At 43.9% G+C, this 24292-nt stretch overlaps 2 protein-coding genes across 3 annotated transcripts in view; one reads left to right on the top strand and one right to left on the bottom strand.

Annotated features, from left to right (window-relative positions):
* Positions 1 to 24292, bottom strand: part of LOC118369156 (chromodomain-helicase-DNA-binding protein 3-like) — a 367421-nt gene that overhangs the window by 210251 nt on the left and 132878 nt on the right. The gene's annotated exons all lie outside the window — the stretch shown is intronic.
* LOC118368800 (rho guanine nucleotide exchange factor 15-like) lies at positions 1261 to 14984 on the top strand. 2 transcript variants are annotated; one of them, XM_035753214.2, is made up of 17 exons: positions 1261 to 1499; positions 2225 to 2296; positions 3860 to 4392; positions 6592 to 7362; positions 7472 to 7526; positions 7850 to 7902; positions 8106 to 8401; positions 9188 to 9348; positions 9584 to 9736; positions 10017 to 10146; positions 10311 to 10385; positions 10856 to 10948; positions 11150 to 11304; positions 11473 to 11640; positions 12454 to 12539; positions 12738 to 12842; positions 13135 to 14984. In XM_035753214.2, exons 3-17 carry the CDS (start codon positions 3963 to 3965, stop codon positions 13302 to 13304), a joined length of 2901 nt encoding a protein of 966 aa, XP_035609107.1. In that variant the 5' UTR covers positions 1261 to 1499; positions 2225 to 2296; positions 3860 to 3962; the 3' UTR covers positions 13305 to 14984. The 2 variants fall into 2 exon arrangements, with proteins under 2 accessions (XP_035609107.1, XP_035609108.1); XM_035753215.2 differs by lacking the exon at positions 2225 to 2296.

The raw sequence follows: 24292 nt of genomic DNA, 5'->3' as shown, positions 1-24292 counted from the left end.
GTCTATCAGTTATTTGTGTATGTTCACAAGCAGCTACCCCTACTTCCATTGTTGGTCAGAACCTGAGGCTAAAGCTGGAACCAGAATTCACACACACACTGTCTATCTAGCACATCAAGTTGAAAGTCATCAACAAGTCTAAGTCGGTGTTATGTGCTAAAGGAGTTTAAGTCTCAAGTGTGACAGTGTGCCTCAGGCCATCGTTCAGGCAGAAATAATCATAAGTGACGTTTCACCAAGCATATAATGAGATGGTTAGGGCTGTGACCACACCAGTATCACAATCTTTTTTTCCACGTCAAAAATGAAAACACGAAGCAGACCAAAACTCTTTGGTCCTTGAAAATCCTGATGTATGTAAAAAATGTTTTGTGCTATAGCTTGAAAAATTAACAAATGTGACTAGATGACAACATAATGATGCTTGTTTCCAACAAATAACTTAAATCCGGTTCCTGTTTTGTTTTCTTGCCACGATACTAACGAGTATCGCAATACTTGTATCGTCCCGGCCCTAGAGATAGTCAGAGGGTACTCAGTCAACAACTACAGTGCTGACTGTACCCACAAAACGTGTATAGGAGAAAGAAGGAAGGAAGAGACGAGTGTTAGATGATGGACTGGTGGCAGCTGGACGGGAACGGAAGCAGCAGCAGCACCGTGTAGCACCTTCCACACATATTTGCCCAGTGTAGAAGCGCTCAGAGAGTAACTTTTTGGACCTGAATGCCAAGACTGTCAAAATAAAGGTGCTCAAAGTTGAAACATTTTGCGCACCCCATCATACCATGAGACATCCATGTCTTCATCACTGGAAAAGGTAAGCGGTTGAGATGTCAACCCTCCATAGGAAACCTATTGGAATCATTTAGATATAGATAACAGAATAGACATTTAATTTGACATTCGACGGTGGGTGGACCAGCGGTCATCTTTGTGGTAGTAATTTGAAGTTAAAACATTTCAATTGCAGTGTTCTGAAGGGATAGGTCCATTCTGTGAATTCTATTTCTGATTGAAATGCCACACGCCCTGTATTCAAGAGCACGTTGTGTGTCAACCGGGTCCAAAAAGTACCTTTCTGACCACTTCTTCCAAACAGGTACATAAAGTCTTGTTTCAATTCAAAAGGGATTCTGTCAAAAAAACGTGATTGAATTCAAATGGATTGACCCCCATTCTCTTGTACAAGGCTGAGTGACTGTTCATACAAGTAAAAGAACCTCGCCAAGTCACAAACCTGTCTGACTAGCCAGTGCTGTTTTTGACAAAAAGCTTCAACAGAAAGACTAAGTCAGAGACAAACACTGAGGACTCAGCATTGTTGAAACTGTTAAAAGCAGAACACCCTCCACCTGCAATACAATCTCAGGATTCAGGATGTTGTAGTTGCCGATTATAGATATTTCCTGAATGGATTCGACGTCTTTATAGAGAAGGATGAACAACTCGATTAATACCTCAAACTGACTGGAATTGACTCCCAACCATGCGTACAGGTGAGCCATTGGAATCTTTACAAATGTATGATCTCAATTCTCAACTGATCTCATTTCTGAAGATACAGAGAGCAAAGCAATAACCTCCTTAAAAAGAGAAGCTTTACTACACAGGCTGATGATAAGTCATTGCTATGGTTGAACATCTGTGCGCTAACTCATCGGAAGTATATGCTGAATAAAAACCCAGGCTTTGCAGTTTTGGTCTCAATGAAATTCATCATTTGTTCATGACGTCATTTTCCATTTTTATAGAATGTCGGAAACCAAAACGGTGGTATAAATCCCGTCCGCTGTTTAGTATGAATGTAGTGAATGTAACAAATCATGTCTCACTGCTGCAAAGGGGTTCTTACTGTAACGTGCTACTTGTGGTCGAGCTCGGTTCAGAGTGCATTAATGCATGGAACGGTAATGTGCTTTTACTGGCCAAAGCACATGACCACATGATCTATTCCAAAACAGTACAGAAATGTCCCAATCTCATCCGATTTTCTCTCTCTCTCTCCCTCCCTCTTTCTTTTTCTTTCTTTCTTTCTTTCTTTTCTTTCTTTCTTTCTTTCTTTCTTTCTTTCTTTCTTTCTTTCTTTCTCTCTCTCTCTCTCTCTCTCTCTCTCTCTCTCTCTCTCTCTCTCTCTCCCTCTCCCTCTCTTTCTCTCTCTCTCTCTCTCTCTCTCTCTCTCTCTCTCTCTCTCTCTCTCTCTCTCTCTCTCTCAAATTGCTAGGGGACTGGCTCACATGGAGGAACATGTTGAAAAACAGTTGCTTTCAAACGAGGAATTCTGTGGCTAATTGAGGTAAAACAGGAATTCTGCTCATAGATTATACATGTATGAACTACACATTTACACATCCAGCCCAAAGCGGGAGGTTTAAGAAAAGCTCATTGGTGCAGTAATCTGAGCAGCGTAGTCAGGTATTTGCACACCAAATTCCAGATCATGATTTCGATGGGTGAATGGACTCTGGCATTAAGGATATTTTATTGTTGAGTTGCCTATCGTTAAACCTACTTATGTAACCTCTGTTGTCAGAGAGTTGAAAACTGTAAAATTGTTAAAGTTCAAGGTGGCACACTTGCAAGATAAAACTGTGTAACTCATATTTGCAGTTTAGGCTGTAGACAGAGTATTAGTATACTGTATGTATAGGAGGTGTGGTCATCAACTATTAATACCTAGGGGGGTATGTCACTCACTGAATTTGCTGGGTTGCTCTCTCATGACCACTTGATATATTCCAAAACAGTACAGAAATATCCCAATCTCATCCGATTCTCCCTCTCTCTCTCTCTCTCTCTCTCTCTCTCTCTCTCTCTCTCTCTCTCTCTCTCTCTCTCTCTCTCTCTCACTCTCACTCTCACTCTCACACACACACACACACACCTGTAGGATAATAACTACAAGTCTGGGCCAGTCCTGAAACTGATCACCAAGTAGGCCTACAGGCCAGGGGATATCAAGTCAGTTGTTCAACTGAATGCATTTAACCAAAATGTGTCTTCTGCATTTAACCCAACACCTCTGAATCGAAGAGGTGCAGTGGCCTGTCTTAATTGACATCATCAGCACCCAGGGAGCAGCTGTTCTTGGGGGTAACTGCCTTGCTCAAGGGCAGAACAGCAGATTGATCCACCATGCTGGCTATGGGATTCAAACCAGCAACCGATCAGTACTGGCAGGGCGCTCTTAACAACGAGGCTACCTGCCGCCAAGGGAAGCAAGATATACGAATCCCTACAATCGTGACAATGCTGCCTCCTTTTGCATTTTATAATGCCAAGCTGTCCTATAGCTTTATCATCATTCCTCAGCTGCTTTTTCAGAGTGATAGTTATTGCTCAATCCTATGGGTGCGGTAGGTATAGAATTTTCTGGAATTCAACCTGTTGTGAATGTGTCTCGGAAGGTGTGCCTCTTTCGAGTCCAAGTTTTCATTCCTTCCTTTCACTTGAGGATCTCTTCTGCAGCTACAGAGAAAGACTTATTAGAGGATTAGAGGAAGACTATTAGAGGACATGCAGAATGACTCTGTGTGTATGAAAAGTTGTATTGCTGTCACAATGAATTCATACAATGGTTGTCTTGCCGCACATCATATTTCTTGTTTCTAGCTTTGGAACATTATCTGTGTAATTGTTTGACATGTTTACCACACCGTTAGAAGCTCATAACACAAGCATTTCGCTGCACCTGCTATAACATCCGATAAACTGCTACAAAATAAACTTTGACCTGATTTGATATCGTACCTGAGAACAAAATAAAACAGTATAATGACACTAATAATGAGAAACTCTGTCAGACTGCCATCATTCAGATCGGCTGTATTCAGACTTTCTCTCTCTCTTTCCTCTTCAGGTGAAAATGACATGCCCAAACTGACCTCTTGACTTGACCTCTGATAGGTCAGGGCTCAGATTGGAATAACCCCAAAAATACAGACCAGTCTAAACCCCTCAACATGTCTTTCCCGGAACACTTCACGTCCCCCTTACCCCCCAGACCAGAGGCCAAACCCCGGCCCCCCATCTCTAGAAAAAACCCTTCCTCCAATGGAGCCCCCTCCACCCCCTCCCAGCTCGGAGAGATGGGCAGCACAGACCACAATTCGGGGGGGAAAGTCAACAGCATTGTGAGTAAGTTCAGCCACCCAGAGACTACACCAACCACCACTGGAGATGCTAAACTAACCACCAATCCAACTCTCCGGACCCGGGGTCCCAGGAGGGCCCCCACAGTCAAACCCAAACCGACCCGGCACTCTGTCCAGCAGTCTGGGGGTCCAGACCAGGCTCCTCCACTGCCCATGAATAGGAGCCGGATCCTGCGGCAGGCCAAAAGAGAGACCCCTGGAGGAGAGGAGGGAAATGGCATCACAGTCAGTCGATCAGGTAGAGTTAGTCAGTATATCAATCAATGAATTAATCAATATTCATTTCTATGAGTCCTCTCACAAAAATATGTTATGATAGGGACTGATAATTTGTTAGCATTACCAATGTAGCCTACATTTCTACAAGGCAAGCATTACGGAGAGAGAGCTACAAAATGAACTGTATTTTTTCCAAATGAGCTATCCCACGGGTGTTCATTAATCAAGTGTTGTCAAGCAACACAGTAACACGTGACATAATCACTTTCATAACATATCCTCCGAAAGCATGAACAACACTCCCAGCCCAACCCCACAAGCTAGACCTGGGGGTGGCAGGTTAACAAAACAACATGTTTGGAATTTGAATGGAACAATCATTGACAGGTTTCATGTACCTCTACACATTTCTTTTGTCAGTTTGATGTTAACCATATGCAGCAAACGTCACCGTATGTCACATGCGAGTGCAGTATGTGCGGTATGTTCCTTTGAGAGCGGAATCTCTGCTCGTGTGTGTTGCCTAGTCCCTGAGGCCGTGAGGGGGACACCTGTTTTCACCTAACCTAGAGACAAACGGGTGTGGCTAGACCACGTGATCTGACTACCCTAACAGACAGAAGCACCTGTATACAGTAGGTAAACACAGCTCTGTATAGGTAAAGCAGGTCTACTGAAACAGACTGGCTGTACTCCAACACACTCTGGGAAGAGAAGTGAGTGTGTGTGAGTGTGTGTGTGTGTGTGTGTGAGTGTGCCAGACAGAGAGAGCGAGAAAGAGAGAGAGAAAAATGGGTACAGAGAGGCAGAGAGAGGTTACATAGAGACGTGGAAGAGAGGCAGAAAGCGACAGAAGAAGAGGAGAGAGCGCGAGAGGAAATGAAAGACATGGAGAGGGCCAGAGGCTCCCTGTCTAAGACTGCACTGCTTAAAGGCCTTGAAGAGGGTCTCACTGTTTCTACTGTTGCAGAGGGAAAGAAAATAAGGAGCTGATAGCATTTCTGACAACAGAAAAAGAACAAACTATCATCAAAATAGATTCACATTTTTGGCTGTTTCCTGTTAGTATTAAATGCTCATGAAGCTAAACAACTTGATAATAATCTGACAAAGCAGAACTGTGTATTATGAAAATAAGAATGATGTTAATTTGGCTAAGACAACAAACACACACCAGTTTTCTATCGTTCTATCGACCAAATAATTGATTCCCATTCAAAATCCTATTTTCCATCATCCCTAACCTTAACCCCAAACGCCTAAACCTAACCCTAATTGTAACCCTAACCTCTAAAAATATACTTTTTCCTTGCGGGGACCGACGAAATGTTCCCACTTGTCCCACTTTTCCTTGCTTTACTAGGACTAGGACTTCTGGTCCCCTCAAAGACAGTAAACCAAAACGCACACATTCCCAAGTAATAATATATGCCATTTAGCAGACACTGTTATCCAATGCAACTTAGTCATGCACGCATACATACATTTTACGTATGGGTGGCCCTGGGAATCAAACCCACAACCCTGGAGGTGGAAGCACTATGAGGCCTAAGGCTTAAAGGGAAACTCCACACAAAAACTATCTTTTGGTATTTGTTTCATTAGTCCATTGTTGATATAGTCCCAAAATGTTTGGCTTGTCAGCACTCAATTTGTCAAGATATGTAGCTTTCAAAATATGGAAATCATCACTGTATGACGCTGCATATGATGCAAAATACACCATACGGGGATGATTTCTCTATTTTGATATGTACTTGTGGGACTATGTTAACAATGGACTAATGAAACAAATATCAAATGTCGGGGTGGTGTTTTCTTTTGTTACCTTTCCCTCGAGAACTGAGGTCAATCAGGACACAGAAAGAGAAACACACGCATGCACGCTCGCACGCACGCACGCACGCACGCACGTGAAAGGGATATGCACATTCTTGGGAACATTCTTGGCAGGAAGCAACACATTCACCGTGATCAGTGAACGCCATAAAGGGTTTCAGTCTGCCAAGGTTCAAGGGTCAACAGAGAAAGTGATCCCTAGTTCTTGGGGTTCCTTTTAACAATAAAGCCAAACAAAACAAAACAAAAATGATTATTTCTGATGCTTTGCTAATTTCCCATTACTGCAAATATCTAAGCAAACACGTGGCAGTGGATGTAAAAAGTGATGTTATGTTAATGCTAATTTAGTGATATGTGTCCTTCCCTCTCCCATCAGCACCTGGTGGAAAGGAGGTAGAGCGACAGCTGATTGGAGGAGTGGAAGCAGAGGCAGAGCACGGTTCAGACACGCCCCTTAACCCATGCTTCGACTGGGAATGCAGCTGTGTTTGCCACGTCCACATGCCCGGCATGAAGCTGGTATGGGTGCCCATCGATGAGGAAGAGAAAGAAGATGAAAAGGAGGAGGAGGTTAAGCTGGAAAGGGAGGAGGAAGAGAGTGGAGGGGAGGGGACCTCCTTGGCCATAAAACGCCCCCCCACCCCCCCTAAACAGACCCAATCTTTCCCAAGCCATTTTAAAGCTTCCATAGAGGAGGAGGAAGAGTCTATATATGAAACTACTCTACTAATGGTGGATCCAACACCTAGAAAGATCTGTCAAGAACTGGACATTCCCCTTATCAAGGTTCAGAAACCTGTCCATTGGTCAAAACTGTCCTCCAGCAACTCGGAGGACAACACTTCGGTCCAGTCCGAGTCGGACCCATCCCAAACCCAGACTACTGAGGATGCCTCCGTGGCTATCCCACCTCGGGTATCTCTCGCCCAGGACAAGTCCAAAACACCCGGCCACAACCTCATGCCCATTCCCAGGGGGGGTATCGCCTTGCCCCAGCCCACCGCGGAGGAATGGCGCTCCCTGCGCCCCTCACCCCCCAATCCTTCCGCCAGTCCCATAGTACTCCACCGGGCGGGCAACAGAGTCCCTCCACCTCAGCCCCCCAAGACAGGCATCTCCGTCCATTCCGTCAAGCAAGCTATAAAAGGTCACTATAAAAGTAAACACGCAATAAACCTGTTTTCTGACATCCTTTATAGTGAGAGGTCATACAATAGAAAAAGGTATATTGTTCATGCTTTTGTGTCTCCCTCTAGAACACGAGGAGGATGGAAGCGCTGAAGGAGAGGAGAAGGACACAGAAGAAGACAGGTGAGCTCACTCATCCCCGAGGTTCTTCTATTTCTTCCTCTTATGTCTCTTCTGATGACCTCCATATTTACTGTTGTACTCTCATCTCCCATGTCTCGTTTTGGCCCTGCTCAAAATCTTCCTTCCTTCCTGTAAGTGACCACAGAGAGGGTTGGATTGGTGTCGGTGATAGGGTTTCACTTATCCAATCACTTATCAGTGATTACCGAAGGGAGGGGAGGAAGGAAGGAAGCATGTTTAAAGTGTTAGAACCAGACCTATTTCTCACTCATTCATTGTCCAGCTCAGTCAGTTATATAACACCCTGCTCTTCTTCTTCCCAGTGCCCCTCTCGGGACAGGATGCTTTATTGGCTGGGAGTCCAGACAGCTGGATGGTAAGGTTACCTGACACCCCTGACACAACCAAAAAACACCCAAAATATCAGTCACGCATGAATCAGGTTACAGAACTATAGGTGTAACATTAGACCAAAGGAACAGAACATTCTTGGTCCATCATCATTGTTTGAGGGTCACCCATAGAGTAATACCACACACATCCTTTTTAGTGTTTGACCTTTGCCCTTTGACCCCTCAGTGCCTCTGTACCAAACGTACCGTGCTACCGTCATCCACAAGGAGATCCGGCGCCAGACGGTGTGCCGCAACACCAGCAAGGCCAGTGCTGACTACCACATGGACTGGCCTGCACGCCGGGGTGGAGTGGGCATGGGGGCAGCCGGCGTGGGGGCGGTGGGCAATGGCAATGGGGCACCCAGTGCCACTATTCCATTGCCCACCCTGGGCCAGAGCACCCTGTGGCAGGACCGACCAGAAGTACGGAAAAGTGGGGTGCTGGAGACCCTCAGCCCTGCACAGTGCAAGTACCAGGAGGTGAGGGGGGGGGAATAGGAGGAGAGAGGTGGGAGAATAGGAGGGGAGGCAGGGGGAATGAGAATAGAGAAGCAAATGCAATTTATGGCTCAGCTTTTCACAGTTAACGGCATGGCTGCTGGAACATGGGTGTGTCAACATAAACAGGCGTATCAACAGAAGTGGGTATATAAAAAGCAAGCAACTAATTTGCCGCATTTGTTGCCACTCAGGGCAGTTTTGCGTGGCTGCAACTGTGAGAGCATTTTAGCTAAGCCTAACCCTAACCCTTTTCCTAACCTTAACCTCATTCTCCTAACCTGTTACGTTATCCTGCTACTTTAATTCTCCTAACCTGCTACGTTAGTTCTCGTAACCTGCTACGTAAAAACAAACCATCAATCCTGAAAAAGCACCAGTATCACCACACAGGAACTGAACAATGAAAATGCGTTAAGAAACGAAAAACAACACAAGCTTAATCAAAACCATCTAACCAATCAGTTACACCATTTGCTGATGATCTACCCATTTATTTAGCCCTGCCCACTTTCAGACACATTCCACATATACAGTTATCCATACTTGGGTTTTTCAGTCATCAAGTAAAGTGAATTATTGATATTTTAGTTGACTGAATTTCACCTCAATGGACTGAATGTCTGCAGTTACCTTCAATTGAAAATTCAGTACAGAAATGTGGCCATATTAATCAGCCCATATTGTATGTCTTGGGATATTTCAGTGATGGGCTGATTGTACTGTATGAATTAGAAGTTCACCATCCCATTGTCTCTCTCCCCTCAGAGTATGTTTGAGGTGTTGACATCGGAAGCGTCGTACGTGCGTTCCCTACGCGTTCTCAATGAACACTTCCTGGAATCCCGGGAGCTGGAGGAGGTGCTGATCATCCGGGACAGGAAGACTCTCTTCTCCAATGTCCTGCGAGTCCTGGAGGTCAGCGAGAGGTGAGAGAGAGGGAGGAATCGAGGGATGGCTAGAGAGTGGTACTTGGCTAAAACAGTGGGGAGTCAGAGTAAGGAAGGAGTGATGACTTGAATCAGCAGCATGTGGAGGGTTTTGTTGTAGCCCAACTCTAATATAAAGAAAAATGTTCCTCCCTCACTGTTTCGTTGTTTTTAATAAACCCCATAATGGAAATCAACCATAACCTTTGACCTTTCTAACTCTCCCCCCCATTAGTTTTCTGATGGCCCTAGAGAACCGTAAGAAAGAGAGTCTGGTGTTCTCCGACATCTGTGACATCATCCATTTCCATGCTCAGCACAACTTCCCGGTCTACATCGACTACGTCCGCAACCAAATCTACCAGGGGAAGACTTACACCTCCCTCATGTAAGACTGGCTTCATTACTGGGTATAACAGGTAGGGTTGCAAAATGTTGTCAATTTCACCCAGAATTCCCAGATTTGACTGAAATCCCTGTTGGAGGATTCCCAGATTTTCTGCTTACTCCATCCTGATTCCAGGAATCTTCCAACTGGAATTTTTGGAAAACTTTGGAATTTTGGCAAAGTTACCAGAATTCTGCAAACCTACTCAGAGGCCTCTTGGTCTGACAATTGATTCAACCAGAGGAGGAGGGGGTCCTGAATGATGTGTTTGTCCCCACAGGAAAACCAATGTGGACTTTGCCACCGTCATCACCCGTCTGCAGGAGTCTCCTCAGTGCCAGAGGCTGCCATTCATGTCCTTCCTGCTGCTGCCCTTCCAGCGAATCACACGCATCAAGATACTCGTTGAGGTGAGGGGCATCATGGTAACTGTAGTTGTTGTGGACCGCTGTGATGTGGACTACAACGGAGTGTGATCGTAGGGAAAAGCGATAAACCTTGTGACTTTATACTTTTTTTGTTTGTCTTTGTTTGTTTGTCTTGTATAACATGGCTTGTGGTTGTTGTTTAACAGAACATCCTGAAGAGAACACATTTGGGGACGAAAGAAGAGCAGACTGCCTCCAACGCCTTGGACTCTGTTTCTAAGGTAACCGCACCTTTCGTCTTTCCACCCATCCGTCTGCCCGTCCACAGACATTCTGACTGTTCCATTCTAAAGCAGTGGTCCACACCAGTCTGGAATTATGGAACAATGACGCCAGTCCCCTGGTCTTTCGTGTGGGATTGATGTCCTATTGTGTCACTGCAGACAATATGACCAAGTACAGGTTGAGAGAGATGAAGACTGTCTGACACTGGAGTACCAGCTAATGTTATTCAAGTAGAGCGGGAACCTCTTGAAAAAGAGATGAACGTGATACACTTGTGAAATAGAGGAAAATGGATTTTCATGAAATGAGAGAAGGGTTATGTGGATTGTTCCACATGTCTGTGTGAAAGGAAAAGTGGAGGAGCTGCCAAGAGGTCTATTTCATTCCGTCTCTTGTTCTTTTTCTCACACAATTTCTCTTTCTTTTTGTCTCTCTCCGTCTTCCTCTTTCTATCCCTCTGTCTCAGATCATAGAGGAGTGCAACACCCAGGTGGGAAAGATGAAACAGGTGGAAGAGCTGATCCACCTCTCCAAGACGCTGGAGTTTGACAAGCTCAAGGTAATCAATTAATCAGTCAGTCAGTCAGTTAATTCACCACCCAAATACACGAGAACCCTATCCCTTTCAGCTTGATTCTTATACATTTCTCTCTGTCTCTCTTTCTACCCCCCTCTCTCAATCTATCCCCCTTCTCCCTCTCTCTTTCTCCACCTCTCTCCATCTATCCTCCCCACCTCTCTTTCCCTCCCTCTCTATCAGGCCATCCCCATCATTTCCCAAACCCGTGTCTTGGAGAAGCGTGGGGAGTTACAGGAGATGGCCAAAGGGAGCACCCTTTTCAACCTGGGTCACAAGTTCACCCCCGTCTACCTCTTCCTCTTCAACGACCTGCTCATCATCGCCACCAAGAAGGGGTGAAGCCTTTATAAACATTCCTAAGGCCTTTATCCCTCATCAATGATTCACAAATCATTTATAAGCAAATGTTGTGCTAGAGTAGAGGATGGCTCTACATTCATACATTCTAGGACTCATCCTAGACTGCCTTCAATGTGTCTGGTTCCTCCTCTCATCCCTGTTAGTTCGGAGCGTTTTGTGGTGTTGGACCACGCCCACCGCACCCTGGTCCAGGTTCAGCCAATAGGAGACGACCAGGTCTCCAACCCTAGCTATGAACACTGCTTCTGTCTGACTCTACTGGAGAACCACCAGGGACGCATGATGGAGAGACTGATGAAGGCCCCTTCACAGTGAGTAGTACACACAGTGCGCGTGTGTGTGTGTGCGTGTGCGTGTGCGTGTGTGTGTGTGTGTGTGTGTGTGCGCGTGCGCGTGTGCGTGTGTGTGTGTGTGTGTGTGTGTATGGTGCGTATGTTACACATAAAACCCCGTAATGAGAGAGAAACAGTACAGAAAGGTAGAGAGAGATTCCGTAGAGATGTTGAAGAGAGACAGAAGGCGACAGAAGAAGAGGTAGAAAGTGCGAGAGGAAGTGAAAGAGCATATGTGAGTCAGGTATACCATGGCAGCAGGTAGCCTAGTGGTTAGAGCATTGGGCCAGTAACTAAAATGTCACTGGATCCCGAGCCAACAAAGAGAAAGTCTTTCAATGTGCCCTTGAGCGTGCCACTTAACCCTAATTTGCTCCAGGAGCGTCGTACTACTATGGCTAACCTTGTAAAACACATTTCACTGAACCTATCTGGTGTATGTGACAGTAAAAAACTACATATATCATCAGGTTGGTGGCTAAAAATGTCTTCATTATGTAACACACTGCCAACAGACAATGATTAACCTACAGTAGTCATCACAGGAATGCATTGACAGCCCATAATGCTCACAAACACACAGTCAGTCACATACTCCAGTTAACACCAACATACCTGAGATACGGGCAGACTAGGAGAACCGGTACAGTATTTTCCCTCAGACATAAGTACACCTATTTTTGTTAACAGATGTGGTATTTGTGTGTGTGTGTGTCTATGGTCTGTTTCACATGTCCATTCTCTCTCCTTCTCTCTTCTTGCCTTTCTTTTCCCCTCATCCATTCTTCTCAGGTCTGACCTGCACCGGTGGATAGCAGCGTTCCCTGACCCCATGAAACCTGATGGGGACAAGGAGGAGGTTGTCTATGAGGACTGGGGTGAGCGACTGGTTTAGCTTGGTGACACACAACCTATAATTAGCTGCAGTAAGGCAGCTTGTAGTGACTGGGCTAAATTCAACCATCAACACTGACATCTATCCTCAGTTTACCTTACATGGACACACTTAGTGCTATTTGCACTCGTGGTTTATAATTGTTCGGTTTGTTGATATTTAGTCTTGTCTCTGTCCTCAGACTGTCCTCAGGTGCAGTGTGTGGAGCAGTATGTTGCTCAGCAGGCTGATGAGCTCAACCTAGAAGCCACTGAGATCATCAACGTGGTGCGCAAGACCAACGAGGGTAAGACCCGGCAGGAAACGAATGTCCCGACCTGTGGTTAGTTTAGGATACTGGGTAGCACTTTATTTTACAAACCAGAAAAAACGTGTGTTTTACTTGATAAAATGATAACACAGTAATACATTAAACTCTCATCTTTCCCCCAACCCCCCTCTTTGTACGTCTTTATCCCGACAATTCTAATTCAACCCTGTACCTGCTAGCAGTTTATTGATTCGTGATGTTGGTTATTCTGCATGATTTATATGTAAACATCCTATCTCCCCGCTCCCTCTTCCTCCCCTCCCTCTAGGTTGGTACGAGGGGATCCGTCTCTCCAACGGACAGAAGGGTTGGTTTCCTGTGGAGAACGCTGTAGAGATCACCAACGAGCATGTGAGGCGGCGGAACCTTCGAGAACGCTATCGGGTCATTCAGGCCGCCAGCATTGTCACCAACAACATGACCAAGACTACCCTGTAATGTTGACGGGAACATCAGGAGAACATCGACAGACACGCCGCAGAATGTCAGTTGAACGTTTACATAACGTCACTAGAACGTTGCTGGAATATTCAACTGGATAGGGGAGAGTGAACCAGTGCTTGCTATGCATACTCCCCTGAAGAACTCTTAGCTGGAGACATAAGGAGCATTTGGAGGAGCTCTATCTTATCAAATTGTTTGACTGGCATGTTTTGTTTTGTTCAAATTAGTCATTTGATGAAGTTATGGGCTAGGGTTTCTTTAGGGAACTTTTAAGAACCAGGAAATGATATGTAGTCTTACAGGAGGAAAAGGATGAGAAACTTCTTCTGAACCTAGTATACCTGTCCCTGTAAAGTTTGCTTAATGTTGAGAGTGTGTGTGTGTGTGTGTGTGTGTGTGTGTGTGTTTGAACTTGCACCTAACCCCACACTGCCAAAGGAAAGCCCCAATTGTGAGTCAGGTATACCATGGCAGCAGGTAGCCTAGTGGTTAGAGCATTTCACTGAACCTATCTGGTGTATGTGACAGTAAAAAACTACATATATCATCAGGTTGGTGGCTAAAAATGTCTTCATTATGTAACACACTGCCAACAGACAATGATTAACCTACAGTAGTCATCACAGGAATGCATTGACAGCCCATAATGCTCACAAACACACAGTCAGTCACATACTCCAGTTAACACCAACATACCTGAGATACATACGGGCAGACGAGGAGAACCGGTACAGTATTTTCCCTCAGACATAAGTACACAATTTTTTTTTTTTACATATTTTTTTGTGTGTGTGTGTGTGTGTGTGTGTGTGTGTGTGTGTGTGTGTGTGTGTGTGTGTGTGTGTGTGTGTGTGTGTGTGTGTGTGTGTGTGTGTGTGTGCGCCCTACTGCTGCGGTTTCGTAATCACTACAGGATTGAATACATTTGACCGTCATTAGACGGTAGAGTCGCAATATCGGTAACATAGAGCCGAAACATCTAGTTGAATCCAACTCTAGTATTATGATACCATATGTGTATTAATTCTACAGCAGGCCTTATAGGTGTAAACTCTGTGGTAATGCCAGGGCTTTTCTCAGTTTTATTTTACAATTTGTATGATGTTAAATATTAGCCACTATCGGGAGACACCCGTCTGTACATACATTTATATCTGTCACTTTAGTGTTCGCTTTCCTTCAATTTGTAGCCTATTGATTCCTTCCATTCCATTTACCATTCTTTCCTCTGTTATGTCCATGTAGTTGTTCCTGAGGGTGGCATTAGTGGATCATATAGACCCTTTTCCCCCCCGGATGCACATGACTCTTGGTGGCAGTAAGAAAGCCATCACCATCTGCGCTCATTCAACATAGCCTAGATTGAAGGTTTTATTACTTCTTAACAAAATATAAGTTCTCATATGCTTACAATGATGTTCTGATTCTTGCTTGAACAGTAGCTAGGGTTGAATGCTAACGCTCATTGTTATAGGCTGTAGCAAAAATATAGCCAAAGAACCATTTTACTGGGGGGGGGTCTCAGCTCCCCTAAATGCAACATAAGTCAAACTTGGAGAGGGAGGTCTCTAAATAATGCTAATTTCACCATGTTTCTGTTTGTTTAAAATGTAGTGGTGAATATGTTTTACAGTGTTAAATGTAAACAATAAAAGCTTCCATATCAAACATTCATCCCACCTCTGTCATGGTTTAAACCATTTATTTGTGTTTTTATTTTATTCATGCACATTCATATTACAATAATGAAACATCCATATAAAATGTGCCAGGGTTAGCCAAAAACTAATTGGCACCCGTAGTCCCAGGGCAGGTAAGGGCAATTACACAGTCACACTACAAATACTCACACAAGAAAATACTAAATACAAATGCATCCAATAACATATAATTCTAACAACAACAATATCATCAACTGTCGTCTTACATATGAGGAACCACAGGTAACTCAGGTGTACAGGTTTGGATAAGTCCATGGGCAGTGTATTCAAGTATATTATAGCTCTAACAGAAGGTCGATTGACTGAGTTTACAGTGTCGGAAAGGGACAACGCAGTCACCTCTAGTTACTGCCCTTGTTATTCTGGAAGTGCTTTCCTTCAGCATGATATGCCGCCATAGAGGTGAAGGGTCAAGACCCTGCAGGATCCGAAAGACAAGGCTTGCATCTACATTCTGCTTAAAGCTATCCAGACTAAATCAATGATGTTGGGGAATGATGTGACAGTGGTGGTAACTGTTCGGTTTGTTACCAAAACTCTAACGTGTTTGTTTGTGGAGTGATTCAATTGGTTTCAGAAGGGTAGCTCCTGCTTTGTGACCAGCATGTGAGGCAATATCTCAGATCATAGCATGCATATATAAACTCAGCAAAAAAAAAGAAACGTCCTCTCACTGTCAACTGCGTTTATTTTCAGCAAACTTAAGGTGTAAATATTTGCATGAACCTAACAAGATTCAACAACTGAGACATAAACTCAACAAGTTACACAGACATGCGACTAACAGAAATGGAATAATGTGTGCCGAGTGTCACGTCTGGAGGAAACCTGGCACCATCCCTACGGTGAAGCATGGTGGTGGCAGCATCATGCTGTGGGGATGTTTTTCAGTGGCATGGACTGGGAGACTAGTCAGGATCGAGAGAAAGAGGAACGGAGCAAAGTCGAGAGAGATCCTTGATGAAAACCTGCTCCAGAGCGCTCAGGACCTCAGACTAGGACAAAGGTTCACCTTCCAACAAGACAATGATCCTAAGCACAGAGCCAAGACAACGCAAGAGTGGCTTTGGGACAAGTCTCTGAATGTCCTTGAGTGGCCCAGCCAGAGCCCGGACTTGAACCCGATCGAACATCTCTGGAGAGACCTGAAAATAGTCGTGCAGCGACTCTCCCCATCCAACCTGACAGAGCTTGAGAGGATCTGCAGAGAAGAATGGGAGAAAGTCCCCAAATACAGGTATACCAAGCATGTAGCGTCATACCTAAGACTCAAGGCTGTAATCGCTGCCAAAGGTGCTTCAACAAAATACAACAAAGTACTGAGTAAAGGGTCTGAATAGTTCTGTCAATGTTATATTTCAGTCTTTTATTCTTTATAAATGTGAAAACATCTCTAAAAACCTGTTTTTGCTATGCAATTATGGGGTATTGTGTATAGATGAGGAAAGGAAACAATCTAATACATTTTAGAACAGGGCTGTAACGTAACAAAATGTGGAAAAAGTCAAAGGCTCTGAATACTTTCCGAATGAACTGTAGACAATACAGTTCAGTAATATTGACCCTTGTTGAACCCCAATGTTATAGCAAAGAGAGACCGACTGAGTGTCCCCCAGACGAACCCTTTGACTTCTGTTTGTCAGATAGGAATATATCAAACTACTAGCTTCAGTGGACCCACTGAGGGAAAAAGAAAAGACTGCGCCGACCGACCACCTATGTCCACTTTAGATTTAAAGCACTTTAATGGGGTGGCACTGTTCACGCAGTAGAGCAATTTCGGCCTCTGATGAGCTCCTTTATGCACAGATTTTCCTTTGTACTTCCTCATCTTCACTATGTGTGTGTGTCATGTGTCCTTGATAAAAGTAACCCATGTCTTTATTCCAACGCATTAGATTTATCCGTTGATGTATCATTCTTTGGTCAGTCAGAGCTCATTGCTTTGTTTTTCAGGTGCGGGTGGGTACTGGCCTTGATAGTAGACTATCTGTTGATAAGCATCTGCTTGCGAAGGTTACGGTTCGGTTTACAATAAGGGTTAGGGTCAAATCAGGGGCCAAAAGTGTCAAAATGAACATTAAAAAGGGATGAGAGTTTAAAAGGCAAACATACAGCCCTACTATTTTCAAGGCACCCCCAAAATGTGTCATTTGAATACTGGCTGTGTAAAAGCACTGTCAAATTTGACGCAGGCTGGTATGTAGCAAATTGCTAAAGGTCAAAGCTTAGCAGAGGGTACAAGAGCTAAGTACTGTAGGCACCTGAGAGGATAAAGTCTAAAGAGGATCCTTGGGACGTCCCAACTCTGACGTCACCCTGTTGAAGTTGAACATGTAAATGATTAAGATTAAGGTTAGAGTTAGGTAGGGCGTATGGTGAAGGTTTAGGGTAAGAACATCCCAAGGATCCCTGATTGCACTAACCCACCTGAGAGGGGTGGTGGTGCCCCTGTCCTGTACTCACCTGGCTGTTGATGGAGTCTCCAAGGGTACTGGGCCAACCCCTTGGCTGCCATGTACAGGGGCAGGAAGGAGGGATGGTGGAGGGTCCGGTTGGAGAATGGAGGAAGGACCACCTGGCTTGGGCTCTGTTGTTGGAGGAAAGACAACACAGATATTGATATATGACATAAAAAGGTATAGGCTGAATATCTCAAACTAGTCAAGATGATTGTAATGTTTTTGTGTCTTCTCCATCTACTCGGTTGTTGCTCATTGTAGGCGACTGCTTGGCAATTCAATTATAGCGTGTTTTTCACAGTCTACTAAATTGTTACTTGTGTATCAGAAGGGTTTAATGCTTGAAAACCCACATTGACCTTATGAGCAACAACATGGAAGTTCTTCTATCACTGCCAATACTTTTATATTTCACTACAACAACATTTGCAAGGACAACCACAAAACAGTGTACAATCAAAATAGACTACCAAAACTGTCATTACAATCAAGTAAGTTTCATAAGATTCACTTATTTCTAATTAATTACCGATATGTTTTCAAGGTACTGAAACATTTTGGAACAAGTTTTGTTGTTGATGATCCACAGGGTGTCACAGCCAATTGACGAGCATTGGCGTTTGGTAAATGGCCAAGGCGCCACCTGCTGGCCATTTCAGGGACATCTTAATCGTCTCTGTAGATCTGTATACGTTCCTGCTAAATGCATTACACCGATTATCAATTATATAAGACTACGTAGACACTTAGTACATCAGTGAAATTGCAGATCGGCAACTTTTGCAAGTCTGTTGGCAATTATGTCATTAGGATAGGAAAGTATAAAACCACTCTGTGGATAGTGCTGAAAACAAATACTTCATATCTGAATTCCTCGATCTTTATGCAACGTTGCCATTTTACTTCTGATAATGGGAGAGCAATTGAAAGACATTGCTGTCGTTCTTCTCATGTTTGTCTGTTTGCTTGTCTCTTGCTGCTAGAATTGCAATCTGTATTCCAAGATCTGCAGCTTCATAACGTCAGCTGGATTTCACAGGTAAGCTCCATTTTTAAATGTTCTGTTTTATAAAATATTAACTTCTATAATTGAGCTTAAATGTGTTCTGTTAATTGGTTACCAGTTGCTTCAGTCTCACCCCTCTAGTTTCCTTACTAGATGCAGTGTTTGTGGGTGTACATGATGCTGTGCCTCCAAGGGGTAAGAATTTGTAACTAACTTTATTAGTATACACTTCAGGCCAATGGTAACCTAATGTCTTTAAGCTTGACTGTTTGGATTGATACCTTGTGGTGTCTGACCTATTGGGCTTTACTGGTATTGAAACTAAGTCTTATTGCTAAGGAAGGTCAGAGTGAAACTGAGGAACTTTTTCTTTGACAACACTACAGGGAAGATTTCCTACGGCGCTTCCTACACTGACCTCTAACCCTTTTTATTGACATGGTTTTGTTTCAAGACATTGGAAGTGTAAGCCTTTGAAAATCAGACTTGACCATACGCATTGGACCATAACATGCGCAATGAGTTCCGAGGTCCGTCTCTAATATGAACACTTATGGACAATGGCGGCGTAGAAACCAGATTCACCCTTCACAGGTCCATGGCCACGCCCAGTCTGTGCCAACAACTCTTCACCATTAACCTTAAGGAGCTTCAGTAACCAATCAAATGTCTCCTTTGCCTGACAACTGATCCTCCTGGTGCCTTGAGCAGTAGCACGTTGGGATTTTAGGTTGTCACAGAGTAAAGAGTTCTCCACTTTAACCAGCATGCATTATCCTGCATCAACACTGGACTGTAAAGGACCCTACATTTTAATTATATTGTAGCTGTATACAGCCTACAATGTAACAGTTGCCCTGCAATATGTCAACAAGTATCTTGTCCCTGTGTCATGAAAATAAGATCTGCCTCCTTGTAATGGTTGCTACGTAACTGTCATCCTCCTCCTACCATATGTGTTTATGGTGGGAGGAGGATGACAGTCCTGGAGAATCATGTGTTTGTGTACCTGGGGAACTTCCCCTATGATGACCTGATGGCTGTGAAGCTCAAGGGACACTACTCCATACCAGAGGCTATTCAAATTGTCTACCCCCTTCACTAGGGTTTTCCATGCCAACGGAACTGATGGGGCTGTCATCCAGGTTCCATTCGAAGACCCCATTGTTCCAAGAACTGTAAGTTACTGAATAACACCATTGCCATAAATTGTTTAGTGAAACTGGGGAGTGCCATGTCCCGTCCCGCAGTGGCTACTAGATACGTTTTATGCATTTCATTAGTTGTTGGCCACGAGTCCCTCATTCAGTACTTAATTGAAGAGGGGAGGGTTTCCAGTCGCTGGACTCCAACTACACTTCAGTAATCCTACCTCAGGTGCTCTACAAAAGTTGATCTGTTATGGTGCCCCCTGAGAAAATGAGGGCACAAAGTAAATTATATATTTCTTGCCTTATCAGCTCCGGAATTCGAACCAGCGACCTTTCAATTACTGGCTCAATGGCTCTAACTGCTAGGCTACCTTACGCCACTACTGCCTGGTCATGGCTCGGTGCAATGACATTTGTAAGTTGACTTGAACCTTTGGCTTTAAGACCTTGGCTGCAAGAGTCTTCACAATGATCTTCCTAGCCTTCTGGTTCTGACACTGCCTTACGGCAACTGATGGAGCCCAGTGACCCAACCACTAGCCAAGTCTCCATGCTTCATATCAAAAAAATGGTAACGTGTCCTTGACCATTACAACCAGCTACAAAATATTTTCATGAACATTTACTTCTCTCCCACCAGCCTTCAAAAGGCACCTGCACAGAGGGCATCAGCTTTCAGCGGGGCAGCCAACCGTTCAACTACATGTGGGAGGTTGGCGTCGGCCCTGACCAGGCTATGCATCGTAGGTACATTATGCTCTATGAAAACCAGTGACCATGGATGTTTCTCTCCACCACCGGATACATCGGAGGTAAGGTGGTCACATCACTATTTAATGGAAACTATTGTAGCTGTGGTTTTATGCCTTTGTTCCATCATGAAGGTACGACTTTACATCGCAGGATATGACATCGTACCAAACTGGCTCATTTGAAATCCTATAGAGGGACGCCAAGACGCTGGAAGTTCAGCATGCCTCTACCAAACGCTGCCTCGTCACAACTACTGAGCTGATCTGCGAGACTAGGTAGGGTCACTACATATTGGTGTCGGTCGTGTTTCAGGTCCTCTTCATTGCAGTTGCGCTGAGCATCTGACTTCTCCACGCATTGCAATCTGACTATTGGATGATATTGCATCTGGTATGTCACTTCTCTCCAGTGTGTTCCACAGAAGGGGTGAAGACTGACAACAAACTGTACTCTGGCCATCATTGGTGCAGAACCTCCCTCCTGGACTCTACCTGTAGGCCCCAAGAGACAGTTGACACCCACCAGGGTTTTAACTTTGGACTCTACACCTGTAAAACAAAGTCATGGCAGGGTTCAATGGCTCTAGGCGAGTAGTGGCTCTAGGCTAGTAGTGGCTTTGTCCCATGGTATCTTTGGATTAAATTGATTGGCAATCCTTTCAGATGGACTACCAGTGGTGAATGGGATCGTTTTCTACAAGCAATACTCACCCGAAGACGGGCTTGTCATCAGACATCTTATAGGTATGGCTCTACATTTCGTAACGCCTCTGAGTCTAACGTGCACACTATCGGATTTGTCAATAGAAACATTGGATATCTGGTCCTAAAGGGGCTGCGCTACTAAGCATTGTCCCACTCACCCTATTGTATGCTGATGGGATATTTAATTTACTTTCTGAATGACTAATTGTAATGTGCTTTTTAAGTTTGGACTTTCAGTCTCAGGATCTGAGGGAGACCCAGTCACACTCTCGCTGACCAGGTTCCAATAAACTGAGTCTTCAGTAAACAGCTGGGTTCCAAATGACCTGATGGAATTAACTTTTTCTTTCTGTTTAACTTTGCCAGAGGCTCGACTCCCATTGTGATTCCTCGGACTCTGACGATGACACGGACTACATAGTATCCTGTTACAACAATCTACTAAATTAATTTGGGTCCCCTGGCCACACCCAGCAATTTAAACTAGCATTGAATCAATACTTTCATGTTAACTCTTTTTAAAATGAATAAATTGGCTCTTGAAGACTCCCTCCAGTACCTTTGTTTTTAAAAGCAATATACCAAGCTTAACTGCAGACTTCAAGGAGTTGGTCTGATGGACTAAGTGATGTGCAAATGTTGTGTTTTGTGCAGCTGTATAAAGATAGGTGGGACTGCCTGTGTAAACGCAGCCAATTATTTTTCCAGTAGTTGATTGTCTCCAATAGGGTAAAAGATAATGAGCAGCCTTTCCTCAGGGGTATACAACTCTACCCTACAAGGTCCAGCGCCTGCTGGTTTTGTTCTAATGACCTTGTGTTCCAGGTCTAAAATCAGTCCCAAAAATTCCAGTCTTGAATGAGGAACTTACAGCATCCAGGAATGTGTTTACTTGTTTTGAGCCCTCTTCTCTAGGCTTAATTAGCTGTCAAATGGGGCAGAGATTACATGACCGCTACTTGGACACTTCAAATAGTGTTACCCAACATTTTAGCAAAACCCTTAGCATTTTCATTGTGACAAAAAAAACGTCCTTCTTTAGCAAACATGTGTAGTTATGCAGTTGACTCGGCAATACATTACCTCATGCTTGTAATTTAAAGCCTGCGTGAAAGGTGCAATCTGCAGTTGCTTTTGGACTTTATGCCCATTTTTATACAGTGGATTTGAAAGTATTCATACCCCTTCACCACATTTACGTCACAGCCTTGATCAAGTGGATAAAATATTACTCAGACAGGTTTTTAGAAATGTTTGAGAATTTAAGGTCTGTACTCTAGTCATGTGAAGTCAATGAAAGCCTCATTTAAATGTACAGCTTTTCTTGTATTGAATCATTTTCAGTATAATCACTTCAATTCAAACTCAACATGATTTGCCACTGGTAAACACAAGCCTTCCTGGTACATGTGCTGGGATAATACATTTCTTCCCTTATCAGGATGCCTACACCACAGTAGGTAGCATCAGGCCACTTCAACCCAGTTCTTTAAATCTAACAATCTTAATGTTCAAGAACCATGTCTCCTCCCCAATAAAAATCAACGTTAGAACAGACAAGGTTCATTTAAACGTCATGTGGGCATTCCATGGAATGGGGAGTTAGTATGTCAGACTCTTACTAAACTAGTTTGACGTTGAAGTGTAAAATTGAATTGCATGAGCAGTTTGCAAGCACGTTGTGCTGTGATTCCCCCAGATTGGAATGAACTACATTGGTGACAGCTGTCTCAAGTCAATTGCTAAACATGCCCCATGCTTTAATTCAGGGGCACAACTTTGGTTTTATAAATTGGGAGGGTCCATGTATTTTTATCTAGTCGGATAAACACTAAACAGCCTACCCGACCACTCGGAGGCGTCTGCAGGGTCCTTAAGCGCACACACACCTGTCAACCCGTCCCAATCCCTCACCCTCCATTGAATCTTAGCTGGAATAGTGACTAGGCATCCTTTCCTAATCTATCCAGAACTCAATGTCACAGCAGGTTTCCAAGTCCAAAATAAAATTACGTATGGTTAAATCCATCCTTCCCAAGTCTAACCCATCCCTCACCACCTTTTACCTCACCAAGCGTGTCCCAACTTTACGTATCCACTTAGTCATTCTCTCCCAACATACTTTATGCATCCACAGCCACTCCTACACCTGTATTCACCATCCTATTCTGATATACAACTTGACATGCATGCAATATGTTTCCCTTTGAAATTTATTTTTCAGTGTCCATGTAGCCCATTCATCAGCTACTTCTACTGCTAAATCAGTTATTTGGGGAAAGTAGGGTAGAGGGAAAGGATAGTCTCAATTTACAATAAACTGGTTTTAAGAGTCACTGTAGCCTAGTGCACTCGTTTTTTCCCTACTTCGTCCTTTTCTCAGAGCACTGGGAAGGTTTCTTGTAGCTGGATTAGAATTCACAAATACCGATGAAGCCCTATCTTTGCGTTGTTCCCTTCTATACATACAGCACTGCCCTGAAGCGGAACACAGACTTGATCCACTTTTCCTCCAGTGACTGATCAGAATATATTCCTTGCGCCCCGCTCAGCCTAGGAGAAGTCATGGACGACTCAAATAGTCAGATTAACTCATGGATACCATTTTTAAATCTCTGCGTGCAGTTTTAAGGAAGTGTAAGGTAGAAACGCCTGTTAGCAATTGCGCAAATGCTAGTTAGCAACTTCAAACTGCACGCAGAGCCATAAAGAAAAATGGTATCCATCAGTTAATCTGACTCGGGGTTAGTAGAAAGAGATTTTGGCAATCAAGCCATCTTTTTAAGCCTATTCAGTCCTTTCAGGTCTGATTTTAGAATGGATAGGGTCTGATATTGAACTGAAATACTTACCAGTGCTGCACGAAATGACCAAGTCCACCATCATGACTACCAATCCTGCCTGGAGAACAGTATTGGATGGACCACCGCCACACCGTTCACCAAGAAGTAAAGAACAGAGTAAGTGTCCCTGCCAACAACAGTACGAAGGGTCCATTTCAATCACTAATTGTGTGGCTTCCTATCCAGCTTAATTTTAAAAGATTAAAGCAATATAAATTTGTTTAATATTTACATTTAATGTTAAATGTAAATATGCACTGAGAAAAGGCCTCTAGACATGAGGTGCACCCAAGATAAATGGACATTTAAATCCTCAACATGGTCTGTAGGGCGAGTGAAACA

Source organism: Oncorhynchus keta, chromosome 35 (genome assembly GCF_023373465.1).
Source record: "Oncorhynchus keta strain PuntledgeMale-10-30-2019 chromosome 35, Oket_V2, whole genome shotgun sequence".
Taxonomy (NCBI): domain Eukaryota; kingdom Metazoa; phylum Chordata; class Actinopteri; order Salmoniformes; family Salmonidae; genus Oncorhynchus; species Oncorhynchus keta.
The sequence above is the reverse complement of the archived record's forward strand: the minus strand, read 5'-3'. Positions and strand labels throughout refer to the sequence as shown.